Below are 19,042 nucleotides of genomic sequence, written 5' to 3'. Positions count from 1 at the left end.
CTTAGATGAACAAAACAGTCGGATGAAGTCCAAAATTAATTACATTGGGTTGGATCTAGCCAGCTTTTTGCTAAGTATTATGTAGTTTTCCTCCTTACTGTAGTCCATCCCACGTGGCTTTTATTTATGCAGGTCTTACATTCCTATATAACCTGTGTGATGTAGTGGTTAGAATGTCAGACTAGAATATAGGAGAACCAGGTTAGAATCTCCATTCTTCAGTGGAAGCTTGCTGGGTGACCTTGGGCCAATCACAGTCCTTCAACCTAACTTACCTCACAGGGTTGTTGTGAGGGTAAAATGTAGAAGAGGAGAATAATGTAAGCTGCTTTGGTCCCACACTTAGAAGAAAGATGGGATCTACATCAATCAATAAAATATGCGGCATAACCTTTTTGGTGGACAAAAGGGGACTCCTCCTTCCTATTTCACCAGAGGAAAATCTGATTGCTATTTTTACTGTGCTTGTTAGTAGAGCTATATTCTTGGATCAGAAGTTGAAATGGATCACCAGCTGGCATCATGTGAAATTGTCAATTGTGCCATTCTGTAGTCCTGATAAAAATTGTCAAACTCAAATGTGCTGGAGGGCTACATCCCCCACCCTGTAGATGCCCAGTGGTCATAGATGTAAATTTTTACTGAAAAGTATCAGTTCTCCATATTATATTCACTATCAAATAACCATGTCTTATGGTTTGATATCAACTATCTTGTCAGTGTCATCCCTGTTGGAGCCCCTTCTCCAGTAACCTTTCCCTGTGCTGCTTAGGAATGCTAGGACAAGCAGTAATGTTCCAAGCAATCCAGCTCCAATGCTCCATTAAGGGCCCTGGCATCCCTGTCTTTAAGAATGTGTAGTGTCTGGACTGTGGTAGGGGTGCCACAGACTGTTTGGGAGATCCTAAAGGGCTAGATGGCCTCCCAAGTGTTACATTTGATACCCCTGATCCAGATTGTGTAGGCTCATCTCTAGGAGGTGTATGCATCATTAGCAAATTACCAGGGTTAAGAGAATAGTAAATTATATCTGCACTGGGGCAAAGAGGAGGAAGATGCAAAACATCCCCTCTGAATCAAGAACTTCAAACCACATTTGTTTGAATCTTGCTGATGCACCTTGCACAATTTATTTTTGAAGCATTATCTGTGAGAGATGATACGAAAGAATATTTGCTTTTTCTCCCTCTGGCTGCCTAGTAGCTGGCTCCGTAGCTGTCACACACCGTCAGTTCTGCAGATCCAGTGCCAGTTCACTTGCACAGAAACCTGCTCATGTGAGCAGCGTGGAGTCAAATAACTCACTCTTCAAACATCACATCATGGTTATGGTTCCATGAACTGGGAAATTGCAGTTTGCATTGATAAAGGTTCATATGTATGTAGAATAAACAGTATATCAGATGGGTGGGGTATCAAGATCTACCGTAGCAACAACTGTCTAGACTTTCAGACAGAAAGCTGGACCACATCTGCCACCTGACACCCTCTCATCTAGAGATTCCAGTGCTTAAAAGGGACCATCATATTTGCAAAGCATGTGGATGCCACTGAGCTAGAGGAAATTATTCCTGAAAGCAAAACACCAAAAGCGGCCTGATACTAAATTCTTTCAAATGAATGAAATTTATTATGAAAGCAATATTTTTGTTTAAAAAAGAATTTACATACTGAGCATAAACAACAGCTATTTCCTAATGTTTGGAGTAGTATCACACCCGCCACATTCTCATATAAGGTGATTTGCGTTTTTAGAACAGCAGGATGCTTAGTTTAGTGACCTTGGAGACAGTTATACGTAAAGCCTCTGCTGTACACATAACTGTCACCCACAATTTTCCTGTTTATTCTTTTTTTATTTAGAGGTATATAAGTTGGCCTTTGAAAGATGACAAAAGATTAATGTTAGCTATTAACTAATGTTTGGAGTAGTATCACACCCGCCACATTCTCATATTAGCTTACCTCCTATGCCTTTTAGGCATTCTACTAGTGCTTGCAATCAGAAAGAAGAATCAACTGTACATATTTTTATAAATAGGTTTCCAGCCAGGGGCATTTCGCTTCCGTATAGATATCCCTTAAACCTCAGAGGAAATGAAAGCTATAGCAAGCAGGACAAGAAACTGGCAGCCAGAGAGATAATATCCCATGTGTTTTTGTCTCTGTATTATATGGGCCCAATGAAGACAACTAGTGTAAACATGATAAAGACTAATTATTATTTCAAAAGACAGTATTTAAGCATGTGCTTGATTTCCTTGTGGAAACAAATAGGAATTTAATTTGGCCGAATCAAGCCAAGTATGTTTATATTTTACCCCAGTAAACATTTTTATATGTTTATATTTGTTAGTGACTGATTTGCTTTAAAACAAGAGGATTTTAACTGTAGGTAAAGGCAGTGGCTTAATCAAGTTTTCAGATTTTTTATTCATATATTTACTTAACAAGCATATATGCAAATTAGTTTCTATAACAATTAAAACATATCACCCTTGACCTAAATAGTGCTTTATATTATCCAGAAGCACAGTTACAACCTTCACAGTAAATGCCTTTTCCCTTTTGATTTCAGTTCTCATTGTGACCCCTTACAATAATCCATTCTTAAAGTTCAGGAAACCCTTAAGAACTATATGGAATGCGGCAAACCCAAAGTATATTTACTTAGGGAGTCAGTTGTGAAATTAAGAATTTCTGTCTTGCTCTTTAATGTGTATATAAGCAGGCTGAAGAAGATCATGTACTTGAAGATGTTTGTGGCCAGAGCTTCCCAGAAGTAAAGGCTGGATGTTATTAGTCAGCACTGTCTTTCTCTGTGACATAGAAAATGTCTTTATCATTTTTTGATAGTCTAAATATCCACCTTGCAAGAAGGGCAGACTATAAGCGGCATACATAATATTCTTAATAAATACAATACATGATGTATTTTATGGTATTTGTAATGATTGACCTCATAAATCTCACATTTTTGTCACTTCATAATTTATTTACTTAGAAAAGAAAATTTTGACAGTTACTTATAAATTTATAAATTTCAAACTTTTAAAACAGAATTATTTTCTGTGAGTCGCTTCTATCATATGCCATTATCTGCCCGGCATCTCAGCTGGTTATCCTTTTCTGAGGCATTTTGTGGAGCAGCCCAACATTGGGAGGGGAGGCTTTCTATATTCCACCTCTCACAAATATAGTAAAAACAAAATGAAATAAGGGTATATAGCTGTTTTTTTAAAAAAAATATGTACATTTTATTCAGACTCCTGAAGCAGCAGATCTGGGGGTAAGAAGATTAATAGTGCAATCCTAAGAAGAGTTACTCCAGTCTAAGTTCATTGAAATCAGTGGGCTCAGACTGGAGTAACTCTTTTTAGGATTATATTGTAAAATGGGTTCAGGGAAATTATTTTAGATTTCATTAAGGACTAGGGGTGTGCAACCCCAAAAGATTCAGGTTTCCTGTTTCTGGTTTACCCAGAGCAGGAAAAAATTTGGTAAACCCAAAACCCAAAGCAGCAAGCCACTTTGGGTTCTGGTATTTAAGCTGATTCAAGATTATTAGGGAAGATTCAGCCATTGTTTCCAATGGGAAATGCTGCTCCTGGTTATCTGGGGGCCTGGGGGGGGTGTCATTTTCTTCCCTAATAACACCAAATTTGCCGGGGATGCTCTCCCAACCTTCCTCCCATGACCACCCAAGTTTCAGGGAGATTGGACTTTGGGGGGCCATGTTATGCCCCCCCCCAAGAAGGTCCCCCCAGCCGCCATCTATCTCCATTGTTTCCTATGGGAAAAATCGGGGGGAAGGTTCCCAGGAGGCTGGGGGTGGCATTTTGCAAGCAAAATACACCAAACCTGCAGAGGACCATCTCCCAACTCTCCTCCCATGGTCACCCAAGTTTCAGGGAGATTGGACTTCGGGGGGCCATGTTATGCCCCCCCAAAGAAGATCCCCCAGCTGCATTATTCCCTATGAGGACTAACTTCACACCAGATAATCGGAATAAGAAAAATTTAATTAAAAATACAAAACAAAACCATATGAAGCAAGTGAGTGAGCAACTAGAAGTGAACTATTCAACAACCTCCCTCAGTGCAGCCAAACTGATGAAAAGGGATCAACTTCACTCCAGAGAATCATCCATTGAATTCAACCCAAACCAAACTGAATCACGTGTTGAAAACTAGTGGGCTGTTCTAGGAGGCTAGGGGTGGCATTTTGCAAGCAAAATGCACCAAACTTGCAGGGAACCTACTCCTACCTGCCCTCTGGTGATCACCCAAGCATCAGGGAGATTGGACTTCGAGGGGCTATGTAATGGTTCCTCAAAGAAGGTTGACCACCACCCCAGCCACCCCACTTTCTATTTTGGGAAAATCCAGACTTCCACAATAGAAACACATGGAATGTGGCATCCATGGCCATAGGCAGAAACCCCTCAATAAATCCCCCAACAGCCCAACAAAACCAAAGACTAACTCCTCAAAATTACAAGCACCCCCAGAGCTGGCTGGCCAGCCACTCTCCATGCTTCTCTATGGGGCCAACCATCGCAACAGAGATTCACTCACAAACAAAAATCAATTAAAATTATTTCTTGGTAACAGCAATAAATTAAAAACATCCTATTACTGTTAAATCACAATGTACAGTCCTAGATTAAATCAACCCCCACTATCACACCAGAGAATCTAAAACACTCCAAAAACAGAACCAGAAACATGCCGAAAATAATTTTTTAAAATTTCAGTACTGTGAATTTACATCCTATCTGTTGCTTTAAGTATGTGCTTCTATGTGCTGCCTGTGTTTCAAGTATGTTCCTACTGTTTACGGTTTTTACTTATGATGAACTATAAAAATGTTATTAGATATCTTATTCAGAAACACTATAGTAGTGATGGATGTGAAGCTAATATATTCTGGGAACAGCATTAATAGCAAATTCAAATCACAACATACAGTCCCCCTCCTTGAAACAAATTCTAACATCACACCAGAGAATCACACACCAATTTTTTTTTAATTTCATTTTTTGGATTTCTGGGAACAGCATATTCAAATCAGTCCCACCTTGAAACAATTTTTTTTTAAAAAAATACTGTCCTCACAGAGAATCCCCCAGTCGTGCAGGGAAGAGCTGCTTGCTTCTGCAGCGACTGGCTCTTTCTCTCAGCCAATCTCTCTTCCCTGATCCCTCCTCACTCCCTCTCCTGCCTCTCTCATTCCCTTCTTCCCCCTCCCATCAATTGAAAGCCATGGGAAGAGAGCTCTTTGAAGCTTTTTTCCTCTTGCCTCAGCAAGGGGGAAAGGCTTCACAGAGCAACCCAAATCAACCTGAATTGCTTCGGGTTGCCCTGCTTCGGGTTTTCCGAATCGGCCCACTCACAGATCAACCTGAATCGGGTTTGCTTCGGGTTTCTGAAACCCAAAGCGCACATCCCTATTAAGGACTATCTACCTTTCTTCCTCACCTCTCACTGGAATATTATTTAATTCTCAATCATTGGGGAAATACAACTCTTGATTTGATCATGGAGGAAGCATTTCTTAGCTCCTTTTCTGAACTTGGGGAATGTGTTCAAGTTGCAGAAGAACCTTGAGCCAGATTGTTGTTGCTACCCTTTCTCTGATAGTAACAATTGCCTTCCCACCTCTCCCTTTGCAAACTTCCATCTACTTTTTTGTAAGTTACTGTTAAGAAACACTGTATCAGTTCTGCCTTCTAATCCTGTAGTGCAGTCCCATTGGCAAAAAACAAACAAACAAACAATAGTGGCACATTCTCAAATGGTCATGCTTGGGCATATCTAAACAAATATTTGTCTTCTGGGGGTATTTCCGGTTGACCAATTACTCAGTAGTTGCTGAAGGTCTTGTTGGGTTTGACTGTATAGATATATAATGATCAGTTGAGCAGAGGTGTTTGGAAATAAGCATCCTGAGATTTCAGGGATGCTGCATTTTCTTTCACCAACAGTGATTCACAACTTCTTTTGTCTAACAACAGTAGAAGAGGTTGTTATTATCTTTTATTGATCTTAAGTCAATTTTTGACTTAATTTCAAGGGAACCTCTGGATGGAATTAGCAAAATTATACCAGAAAGGAGATGGTTGCACCCAATAAGGTGTCTACTCAAGTCTGATATTCTAATAAAGGGGCCCTCACTAGTTCAATCCTCACTACTAGAGATATACAACAAGGCTGTATACTTGTTCCTTTTCGGTTTAGCCTTTCTTTAAAAAACCCATTGCCTGTTTTTGATTCCTATCTTCCCAACATTAGCTGACACAAAAGTTAACGCTTTATTGTATGTTGATGCTCCAGTCATTCTTTCTCAATCCAGATTGGTCCTCTTTTGGGCTCTTAAGGCATTTGCAAAGTATTGTAGGAATAAGTATTTGGAAATTAATTATGATAAAACTAAAGTTCTTATCTTCTCAAATAGAAATGGCTTGTGGATGAACCATCTGCTGGAATAAATACAGTTCTAGAAGTAGTTTGCATTATATTTCAGTATTCTGGTAAACAGACTACACATCTGCAGCATGCATAAACAAATGCTGAACAACTTAAGTAAGCAATTACTTGATTTTATTATGTTAAATGTGATCATTTTGTGCTTGTGGCAGTTCAAGGATTAGAATGCTGTCCTGACTTCTCTATGGGGTACCTATTTTACTTGGTAGATATAATACAAACATAGATTCAGATTCAAGTCCTCAGAGCTATTATTTGACTTCCCAGATGTGTAACAAAGGCAGTTATGAGTCTCAAGTTGATATTATGTTAATTAACAGCTATTGCAAGGATCGCAACACCTTTAAGTTGACTATTTGCCATCAAAATCTATCCTCTATCTATGTCTTTTTAGCATTAGAAGATGCCTATATGAACAAATGAAAGAAAGTTATAATCCTCCAAATTAGCTGTGCTGGATTCTCTGTCCCAGCATTACTGCTCTGCAATTTGGAGAATTAGTCAAACTATTTATTTATTTATTTACATCATTTATTGTCTGTCTCTTTCACTGTGCCTCAAAGCAGATTATGTGGTGTGAGTCAGTACAATCAGTATCAAAGATATTTCAATATACATGCAATTTTGCAAGACTTAAAAAGAGAGAAAGAGAAGAAAGATTTAAAGATTTAATAATGTTGGAACAGAGAATAAGCAAATTTCATGACTGATATATTAAACAACGTAGGGACTGCCTAGTAGGATCATACCTATAGCAATAGAAGTGAAGTCTGTGGTCCCTCGTTGTTTACAGCAACAGTAGTGAAGACTGTAGTCCCTCCTTATCCCTTTACTGATGGATCTCTTGAGACCACTTCCATACACCCTCCCAGCAACAAGCCCTCTTGAACAATTCTGCTTTGCATTATTTATGGAGACCAGGAGAATGGAAGCTTTCCTAACTTCCTCAGGTTGACCATTCCGTAAAGCAGGGGCCACCACTGAGAATAGCTGTGTGCAGGCAGCTGTTGATTTTGCCCATGTGCAGGGTGACACCTGTAGAAGACCCTGTTCAGATGAGTGATATTGCCAATCAGAACATGTTGGTTGTGGCACATAGACCTGGTTCCCCTTTAATCTTAGATCTAAACTTTCCAATATTTAAGAAGTGCACAATACTGTTTAAAAATCTTAAATGTACCAAAACAGAACAGAGGTTTTCACCAGCAGATTGCAACAATTTTGCCATCAGCAGCCCTTGTTACAAGCAAATCCCTTCAAATGATCAATTGTTTCCTTGTGGTGCTGGGGTGTACCCTATGTGTTGTTGTTTCATAGTTAACAGTTGTAGTTATTGGTGAAGTAATTGCTTTGCTTTTGGTTATGGTTCTGGGCCATTCGGCCACAGAGTTAGTTACCCTTCTCCTTGATGAGGAAAAATGTAGACATTACTGAAAGAATGGTTATCTTTTTGTTATTTGTTTTAATGACTCTCTTGTATTACTGAATGAGGTCAGTTCATCATATAATGAAGCTTTACATTTTAAAAGTTCTGGCAGAAAGGAGTTGGCGTGAATGGGAATAGTAGCATCTTTCAAAAATAGCAGCTGTCTACTGAAATAGAAATGATGTATCTAAAAGTTTGAGAGTTAGGGAATATGTTATTATGGAATAATGTCTTCTTTACTGTTGAGATCTTCTGGCTTGCCACTTCAGATTAAAAGTGTCCAAAAATAAGAGAGACTAAAGTTGTAAAATGTTCTTTTAGCAAGTGGAAGATGTTCTGATAAAAAGACAATGTAATGCATTCTGCAGAGTACTTATGCCCTCTAGTTTGGGGAAAGGTCTTAAGATAAAGAATGTCTGACAACCATGGTTGTGATTCTTCAACATCTTTGATGCTGCAGGCACTATTTCAGTGTGGATTATCCAGGCTCAGAGCCTGAGCATTCTTTTGTTTTGAAATGTATTTGTGTCGCTTTTAGTTTGCCTGGTTCACTTACAATGGCAGACAATGGTTTGCTGAGAAACAAGGAGGGACTTGCATCACATAAATAGGAAGAGAACAGGGAGGTTGTGAACATATTCCTAATTCTCAAGCTATTGTTTTGAAGATGGGGAATGTTATATCTGAAACAACCTCTAAGCAGGGTTCCTTCAGTTAATACTCAGGAGGATTCAAATGAAAAGAGGTTGTTCCTCAGCTATTCGATTGGGCAGGTGTTATAAAATTCATGTTTGTTAATCAGAATATGAATATGGAAATCATTTTGAGATGACCAAAGAGCAAAGCCAGTTCAGACATATCCAAGCCTCCTCATAGGGTGAGAGATCATGTAGGCCTGGTCTGAAAGTTGCTCACATTCTTTACTGCTCAGAGATGGCTGTATATAAGTTAGACATCTGTGCACAGGATGTACATGTGAGATTTGCCAGGTCCTCTCATAATGGAAAAATTGGACAAATAATGACTTGGATCCAGTGATGTGCAGGCATAAAAATAAATGGCTTAGCATTAGAATGGAGATCTCCTGGTATTTCATCTCCAGGCCACAGAGGTCAATTCCCTTGGAGAAAATTGCTGCATTGGGGAGGTTGACTCTGTGACATTATACTCTCTGAAGTCCTTCCCCTGCCCTCTTTAGGCTCCACCCCCAAAATCTTCAGGAATGTCCCAGCCTTAAGATGGAAACCCTTCTTAGTACCGCTCCGTTGACATAAGAAGTTGTGCAACACCTAGCACTCTCCTTCTTATATATCACACTGCCCAGAAATTGGTTGCACAAGATTTTGCTCAAGCAGAAAGTCAAGTGGAAATACAATAAATTTGACTTAGTTGAAGCAGCTACAGTGGTCTTTTTCTTTTCATTTCCATATGCACAAGAGCTCTTATCATAAGGAGAAATTTTGTGAAGAATCCAATTCAGTGAATGTAGGCATGGGTTCTGCATGACTTCTAAATACATGTTAACGTATGGGAACATGTGATCTCCAGGGTTCATATACCCACTGTGTGTAGGTTGTTACTAGAATAATTGTCTGATCATGTTCAAAAACACTATAATAGGTTTAATGAATTATGTGTCTTATCAGACTTTATAAGCATTACTTTGATACTTTAGCTACAACTTTACACAGGTGTATTTACATTTTTTTCAAAATCTTCATAACCCATAGATTTCTGTTTCCAAAATTTATTTAGCATGGGGACACCAATTAGGAAGTCAGTTTACAAAAATTTTCAGTGTACCAAAGAGGCTAACAGTGCAACCCTGTGCAGAGTTACTCCAGTCTAAACTTGTCATTTAACTAAACTTAGACTGGAGTGACTCTGCATAGGATTGAATTGTAAGTGTCCATGCAGCTGTTCTGCAAAGGTATTCTAGACAAAATTAAACTGATTTTGTTCAAGGCTATTCATTGGATTTTTGTTGTCTACCAGTACCTATATAAAATATATGTTTACATACATGCAAATATATGCATGTTTCCAAGGCTCTGTGTAGCAGAATATACAACCCAAGCAGTTGATTCTGTGTGCAACAGCCAGTCATAACTTCCATCACAAAATAGGAAAGAAAAACCACAGACCTCTTTGCCAGTAGAATGTCGATCATTTATTTTCCTGTCTCTAGCTAGATTAGCTTACCTTGTAACTGGAATTGGATCTCATTGTTTTGAGACATGTTCAGTAGAATTTTCCAGTAACTTGGAAGGAAGACTAATTACTGCCCCAGGCTAAAATTTGTCACAGTTCATGAGAAATGAGCTCCCACAAATCGCTGGTTCACAAACCACGAACTGGCCTGGTTCATGATGAACTTTGGTTCATATTTTGGTTCATGCCCGCCTCTACTTATAAGTTAACCCTTGATCAATATTGTACTATGCACAAGTAATCGGTACAGAACTATCCCATGTCGCATCTTACCGATTGTTCTGACTGTGGAATGATGGGAAAGGGTTACAATTGTGTGCTTTAGACTTATTTTCTCCCATCTCAGTGAACAGAAAGGTATATTTGAAGAGAAATCACACCTATATATGGCATTAGCCCACTATTATAGTGTCAGTGAAAAGTAGACATCAGACCACTTTTAGATGTCAAAGCATGTTGCCAGAAATTACTGTCACGTACTAGAGTGAGAGGCACACGTACAAAGGAGGAGTCCTTTGTCCTTGTGCCTCTCGGTCTAGTAAGTGAGAGTCATGCTAAGAAAATATTAGACCAAACCTCACGTGCAGATTTCACTCAACTGTCCTGGGGTTTTTCTCATGAAAAGCAGCTGTGTGGTCTTTCCTCCGCCTTCTCTGTGCAAGAATTGTACTCTTTCACTAACAGTGAAAATGAAGTTCTTTAAAACTTCAAGACGGGAAACTTTTGTTACCCTCTTGTCAAAGATTAGAAAAAAACTTATTTCTGTTGTCTCCTTTGTGTGTGATATTCTCTCCTCCTCCTCTCTCTGCTGTAGAGTTTCCTTTCTTTCAGTAGGTTTCTACATTATAGTTAGGAAGAAAGAATGTACTTTGAAAATAGATTGGTGTGATTTTTGGCGTAAACACAAAATGAAAAATCCTCTTTACGGGAACTAGATAAAGATTTCAGTAAATAATGACTCAACACTACAAAGTTCATTTAGTACAGGAATGTAACTAATCTTAACTAATCTTTGAAGTTAGTGATAACGTACCCTCCCCCATTACAGAGAAAGATTTGGATTTGTTTACAGTAGGGCTGCATAGCTTAATATACCAAATCTTCTTCCTCATTTATCTGCTTTCTTGTGATTAAAGATTAAAGTTTTATTTTTTTTTGCCTGTTTTACTTTCTGTTGCTTGGGGGTGAGGGGTGTGGTGTGTTTGTTAGAGAGTGAGTGAGCGCGCGAGAGAGATTGCAAATTTAAAACACCATACAAGCACACAATAGCCATAAACATAATATCCAAAAAAGATAAGATGCAACATTGAGTTATCTTCCAGCTCTTTTTCTCCACATATGTCATTGTTTTCAGAAATAACTTGCAGTTATCTTTAAATTCCTACATTTATCTGTGAGCTCAGTTACATGTTCTCCTCATCATATGGAAAGATATCTGTAGAATCTTGACGATTTCCATTTCCCTCTCTGCAGAAGAGAAAAGCTTGACAGCTGACAGTGCTACTTTATGGTTCTTTTTCCTGCTCTTCCCAACTGGTAGGGAGTTTATCTGCATGAGATAACAATGGGGAAGATGCTTGTCAGCAGCTTTTCCTTTCCCAGGAACACAGGGAAAGCTAACAGCTGGACAAGCAGTTACCATCACTAACATCCACTAGGAGATGCATCTCGAGTATAATAATTTGCCATGTGCTCTCAATGATTGATCTCCCTGTTTAAAAAAAGTTCAGCTGTTACCACAGCTGTGTGGAACCCTGACCATAATCAAGTAATGGCAGCAACTCCTGTGATAATATTTGTATCAGACCTTAATTGGGTGCAGATCAGAACTCAAGATAGTTCAATAAATGTGTGAATTATGAATCATTAAGAACTGTAAATAAAATGTGCCATTTGAGAAAACAAGACTAATTAAATAAGAAGACCATATAAAGATATTCAGTGGCTATCAAGTAATATGTATATAATTTGACTAAAGTTAAGCCTAAAGAATGAAACTTGGTAGACACCCACGGCTGTCTTCATGTTTCAGGAGGGCCTCATGTTACCTCAGCAACTAGGGATCCAGTTCCTTCTGAAGAAATCCCATGACACTGAGGCAAGAATTTGTTTACTTGAACTGCACAGCAAGATCAGTCAAATAGAACTTTCCATTTTATTATCACATGTTTTCCAAGCTAGGCAAAGAATGGATTGAGGGGAAAAGAGATTGGCACCTCTCACAGGTTCCAGTACTGCTACTTTAGAAGCATGAGACATTGCCACAGGGAAAACAGATTCCTTACTAATCTAGGTAATACGAGCTGAGACCCTCCAATGTCTTCCAAAGCAGTACATTCTGAGCAGCAGCACTTTGGGAGTCCAAAACACCCTTGGAAAAGGGGCTCATCCTTCAGCCTTCCTGTGCCACACACCCTTCATGGAGGTAGGAAGACTCGGGTGGAAGAAAGGAGATGGCACTGCACTCCTTGATAGCAAAGATGGGCATAGCGGCTTTACCCTTGCTGTCCAGCTGGTTCGGAGCCACTTTGGCTGCCCTGGGTAGTGACACCTTTCCCACGCATCTGGCCTAGAAAGTGGCACTCCTCCGCTCCTCAGGTCAGTCACAGTTTCTAGCTCTCTCAGCCCCACTCACCTCACAGGGTGTTTTGTTGTGGGGATAATAACATACTTTGTAAACTGCTCTGAGTGGGTGTTAAGTCATCCTGAAGGGCAGTATATAAATTGAATGTTATTATTGTCTGGGCTCAGCCAGGCTAGTCTCACCCCCTAGGTCAGGTGAGGGTGCTCATGAGAGACAGCCTCCTCACACCATTGGCTCACCAGAACAATTCCCAGTGACCATAATAGCTACTCTACCGCAATTCCAAGTCTGCTGTACCCAGTGCCATAAAGAGTGCCTGTGGCCATTTTATTGCCAAGATGTGATAGTTTTATATGTACTCAAAATGTTTTTTTTAAAAACTATACCTCTGAAAGGATTTATTCTGCTATGTACTAAGACCATTCATTTCACAATGTACAAGAACCCTCCAAGTGGCAAGTAACCCACTGTAGTTTATGAAACACCCAGTAGCTCTGTCCAGGGTTGCAAATTTCTTAGGAGAGTTGCATGTCCCAGAGTATATCAGCTTATTTATTTACTTCATTTATAATCGGCCTTTGTGCTAACACTCAAAGCAGATTACACAAATTAAAAATAATGCCAAGAGAGCAGCATAATACATACAATGTAAAAAAATGGATTACAAAATTTAAGAACAGCACACCAAAGCAGTATAATGCATACAATAAAACAACTAAACATGAAATAACATGACAAAAACTGGATTTACAGAGTTATACATTGAGTGAAACAATTAAGCCTGCTGAACCCAGGGTGTAAATGAACAGACACCAGCCTAACATTTTTTAAAACTTGAATCCACTTCATCAGATGCATGAGGTAGATCCTCGTGAACATGAAACTAAACTAGTAAAGAGAAACTAAACTTTAGTTGAAGATCAGGCATCCCTTAGTCATTACAGATATAAATCAGCTTGAAAAACTTATACAATCACCAGTTGCTGCTATTTTGAACAGCACCTGACATTTCCATAATGATGTGGCACACTGCCCTTCTTATAATCCATGGCCTTTTGATCATGCTGTTTACTCCATAACCGTGTCCCATCCATTTGCCAATTAAGGATCCACCTCATAGCTCTGGTGAAGTGGAATTAATTCACCAAAGTTTATGCTAGAATAAAAATGTGTTGGCCTTTAAGGCCTTTTTTGCTGCAACAGACTATCCTTGTGGAATGAATATAAATGAGCATTGTTGGGAAACGAACAGCAAAAACAGTATTTGTGCCTGAGGTAGCCAAGTTTGACTTGTGTATAGACTTTGCTAATTTAATGGTGCTGCACAAAATAAATACAAACCATTGACTAAATTCAGGTCCCCCCCCCCTGCTTTTCCTCCAAGCATCTCTGTGTAGCAGAGGATAAAGTATAAGAAGAAAAAAATGGAATAAAAATTATAATCTGTTCATGACTGTAGTAAGATTTGCTCTACAGATCTTAATGACTGCAATGTGAGCCAGCCATCTACATGATGCCCTTGGTAGTGCTTTCTGTGCCTTGCTTTAGTAGCAATTACAGATACATTCATGATCTATGTGCCATTTTGGAACTAGATGTTTAGACAATGTATGTGTCACTGCCTTGAGGATGCTGAACTGGGTGGAAAGGCAGCAGTAAAATGTTTTAAATAAATTAATGTGTGTGGGGGGGTGGGGTATGGCTCAGTGGTAAATCATCTGCTGGGCATGCAGAAGGTCCCAAGTTCAATCTCTGGCATCTCCAGTTAAAAGGATAAAGTAGTAGGAGATCCACCTGTATCTCTGGAGAGCCACCGCCCGTCTAAGTAGACAGTACTGACCTTGATCCACTTTGGTTTTATTTAGTATAAGGCAGCTTCAGGACAGGGATATCTCTATGCTCTGTTACTAGAGATTCTTTCACTGGAGATGCAGGTGTAGAATACTTAGTCTTCTGCATGTAAAGTATACTCTTTGCCTAGCTGCACATACACACACTCCCACCCCACCATCCTATATATATAGCACGTATACAGAAATCTATGTGTCATGGAGAGGACAGTCCGCACTAGTTTCATCGCCCACTAGTAAAAATCTATACCTGTGTGCAAAGTTCTGTACATACTTGTGGTTAGAGGAGAGTTCACAAATGCATGCTTATCACTTGAGCATAACATGATGACTGCTTACTTGAAACAAATACGAGACAAAGGGGTTTTTGTATCACTTCCAACACTATTTTTGCTAGAAGCAACTTATACCGGGAAAGATATGAGAGACCCATGTATCTTTTCCAACATCTTAATTTTACTGAAAATGTATTCCAGAAACCCCCAGATTAGGTGGAACTGCAGTGCTGGGAGAAGAAAAGGCATTCAGTATTCCCCATAGGTTTGCCAACTCTGATTTGGAGAATTCCTGGAGATTTTGGTTGGTGTCTGTGGAATGCAGAATTAGAGGATGGGAGGGAATTCAGAAGAGATGGGAGGGAATTCCTCTTAAACTGCCATTTACTCTTAACAGAACTGATCTTTAATCTAGAGATCAGTTGCAATCCTGAGAGAACTACAACCCCCCCCCCCTTGAGGTTGGTAAACCTAATATCTCATGATGACTACTTTTAAATACAGTGAAAGACTAACTCAGATCTTCCATTTATCTCCTAGATGTTCCCTGAATGATGGCATCAATTGATATTTTACACTTCCGTATGCAAATCAGTTTGTTATAGTTTCATCAGGGAAGGGCTCAAAGCTTGATAACACTTAATGGTCCCATTGACAAACATAGAAAGTGTCCTCAGTAATTGTGAGAATGTATGAAAACAGTTTAGGAGCAAGTTATTTGCAAGAATGTCTTGTATTTTCTCCATTAAGCATAACAGCAGCACATTTCATAGCTAGGTCTTACATGTGTTTGCTAAGGGCATTGACTTGCCAGATCTATGTCCAAATTTAAAAGACCTAGAAGCTAGTAATTAACACCTGCTGATTTCCACCCAAGTCCTTTAGCTGCTGTTGTCTCTATGGTACCGTAATCTTACATAATTCATGTTACTTTATGATATACATAATGCATGCAAGCAATTAGGGTTTTTTTTTCTCTACTGTTCCAGGGGTTTTTGCCTTCATGTTCAAAAATAACAGTACAGTTATTTTTTTCTTTAAAAGTTGCCTATAATGCAGAAAATTCTATGTATGCAATTTCTTTCCCATCCCATGGTGGCTGTGGTAGGAGAAATTAGCCGTCTGTGTTGTAATTGCTTTTTATTACGTTAGTTCCAACTACTAATCAGATCCTAGCAACATCAGTGTGTTTTTTTCACTTTGGAGATAAGAGAGTAAAGAAAATCTGTTGGGAGTAGTCAAGCTTTTTTGAAGCACAGAACTGTTCATCATGGAGCATGGCAATCTCTGCATGGAGCACAGGGTTGGATTCAGATTAAATTGGTAATTTCCCCCAAGTCCCCTTTCCCGTTGTAACTCCCCTTTGCATCATTTCTCAGGATCCGCAGTCCCCCAGCAGCAACATTTTGTGGAGAACGGGGCTGCTGTGGGAGAGGGGAGTCAGGAAAGTTGTGTTCTGACGGTGGAAAATAGTCTGTATCTAACCCACAGTATTGTCAACAGGCCATTGAAAACATGCATTTTACTATGAATTCAGTCATTTGTATCAAATAATCAATCCTTTCTCAGAATTTTCCCAGATTGGATTTTCCCATCTAGTTATGGGTGTCTTTTTTGTTTTTATTCCTTTTTCCTTTACGTAGTATTTGTGGAATTCAGCATCTGGAGCGAGCAGGAAACAAGTTGACTCTCTTCGACTCCCTTTATTTCTGCATAGTGACATTTTCCACTGTGGGCTTTGGGGATGTTACTCCTAAGATCTGGCCTTCAAAATTGCTGGTGGTCATTATGATCTGTGTTGCTCTTGTGGTGTTACCAATACAGGTAATAATAATAATAATAATAAAGTATTGGGATAAAGTATGGGTTTATTTGAATACAAATGCTATTTTTACTTCTTCTTTTCCAAACAATTCTATCTTCTGTTGAGTTCTATACCAATATTGACATTATATGTGTATCTATAATATGTATTAGTATTGCCAGGTCCCCTTACCGTCCTGATGGGAGGGGGCCCTGGCACTTACAAGTTTGACATTTGCATGTGTGCGCGAAGCATGCGCATGCTTCCATTGCAAATAACCTCTCTTCCGGGAGTGACATCATCACACGGCCCCTGGGAGTGCTACTGGGCTTCTCGCCAGTCTGATTTTGGCCCCAAATGGGCTGAATTGGCCCAGCGCAAAGCCCGAGAGCATTTCCAGGGTCTGTGTGATTATTTGATTCCTGACCACACCTTTTACCACGCCTTTCCCATCACTGGCCAAGTGAGTGGTGGGAGAGGGAGGAGGCTGGGAGTGGGAAATCCCCCGTCCCCACTGGGAGACTAGCAACCCTAGATAAATATGTGTGTCTGCATATGTGAGGGAATGGATGGGATAGATAGATATTGTGTGTGTGTGTGTGTGAGAGTTCTATTTACTGTGGGAAAATCTACATATTTTGTATTTTAAAAAAAATAATTTTGTATTTTTAAAAAATAATTTTCATTTTGGGATGACAAATATGTTTTGAGGATTGAGGACAGAATCCAATCTGCCCCTGGCAAATAAAGAAATCATTGTGTGCCAGGCAGGTCACTAATTCCCCATGCTAGTATGTCTACCCCCCAATCCACTTCTTTGCATGAATTTTCTGCTCTGGTTTACCTCTTTAAGTTCCATCCATCTGCACACATAAATGATGAAGCTTGCAAAAAGGGTATAGATTGTAAAGCATTATTAATAACTCCCACCCCACTTACTACCTTGCAGTCTTTCACCTATTATTACAACAAAAGGTTGGTCATTATTATTCACATTCACAGGTAGAAAAGGTAAAAGCTGTGGACTGCAACTAATGGAGCAGACATCTGCAGCTAAGGAACTGATGTTTGATTTGAACTGAGATAACATGTTGATTTAAAAATGATTTAAAATCATGACACTCTTGACTTCAGCTGATTTGAGTAATACCCCCTGCCTGTGGCTTCTGCCAAATAATTTTATTGTTCTGCCTTCTATTGTTTTATTGCTCTGCCTTCTGAGCTATTAGGTTAATTAACCAACCTGCTTATAGGTACCAACATCTCAATGTTTCCATATAAGAATGCAAAGTTTACTGTATTAATAACTTTTACTGTATTAATAACTTTTTCTTTGGGATCCAAAAGCTAGCCCATAAGCTTAGGCCAAACAACTCAAGTTCTCTGCCCCACTTTTGTAAAACAGAATTAAAATAATGTGGGAGATGTGAAAATGAGCTTGTTAATGTTTGTATGGAAGCTGTATCCAGAACAATAAAGGAGTTTTATGAGCTGCAATAATGAATTTCTGCAAACTGAAAAATATTAAAATGTTATTTTTAGGAAGATAATGTTGGTGTTTTTGCTTCATGCTGTATAAAACACTGCATTGTAACATTCTAACTCTAGCATTAACCAGCTGCTTCTGATGGGACATAGTAGTCTTTCCTTTCTTAATAGGCTTTCAGAGGATGAGCATTTAATTGTGTTCTCTATATAACTGCTACCACAATTTGTTACAACAGTGACATCATTGCCCAATCCTGGGTGACAGAGGTGCCACCTGCCAGGAGTTGCCCCAGGTGCCTTCAACCCATGCTATGCCACTGCTTGCATAGCAGGTGCTGTACCACTGAGCCACAGTTGGGGTTACTGTTGCTAAAGTGAGCACATCAAGCAGGACGGTTCCAATGCAGACTTCTCCCTGACATGCTCATTTTCTATAGGCAGGGAGTTTTTTTTATTGTGGAGGAGCATTCTCGTGTATGTTTGAAAGAGCCATCATAGATTAAGTGGCACTGTTATCTAATACTTTTCTATAGACATTTAGCTAAGAGTTGTCTAGTGGGATAGTCAATGATCTGGCCATTGTGTAACCAACTGGGGAAGAAGCACTATAAATAGATATCCTGGAACTGGCAAGGAGTCACATGATCCAGGTTGTGAGTAACTGAACCATGAATTTTCCTCATGTGCCATTGACCCTTGTCTTCTTGAGGTTCCCGAGGACTGTAGAGTAAGCTAGTGGGTACTGTCTGCTGATGTAGATACACTCCTATTGGGTAATTCGACATTGCTAAATATGTCACGTTTTAATCTAGAAAAGTTTCATCTATGTGTTCAGCTTTTTGATAGTTTTCAAATTTGTTACTACAATACCCTATAGTATCTGTTTTCCTTGAATGTCCTGTTGATCATACTGTA

General features: G+C 39.3%; 1 protein-coding gene across 4 annotated transcripts in view; it reads left to right on the top strand.

The window, feature by feature from the left end:
* The window catches only part of KCNT2 (potassium sodium-activated channel subfamily T member 2), a 305,206-nt gene that overhangs the window by 174,070 nt on the left and 112,094 nt on the right, over window positions 1-19,042 (top strand). For all 4 annotated transcript variants that reach the window (XM_054981909.1, XM_054981907.1, XM_054981906.1 and 1 more), the window contains one exon: window positions 16,479-16,659. In XM_054981909.1, coding sequence (XP_054837884.1) covers window positions 16,479-16,659 — 181 coding nt within the window. The remainder of the gene's footprint in view (window positions 1-16,478; window positions 16,660-19,042) is intronic.

The sequence above is a fragment of the Eublepharis macularius genome, chromosome 5, assembly GCF_028583425.1.
Source record: "Eublepharis macularius isolate TG4126 chromosome 5, MPM_Emac_v1.0, whole genome shotgun sequence".
NCBI lineage: Eukaryota > Metazoa > Chordata > Lepidosauria > Squamata > Eublepharidae > Eublepharis > Eublepharis macularius.
Note: the sequence above shows the minus strand (reverse complement) of the source record. Positions and strands in the feature narration are given on the sequence as shown.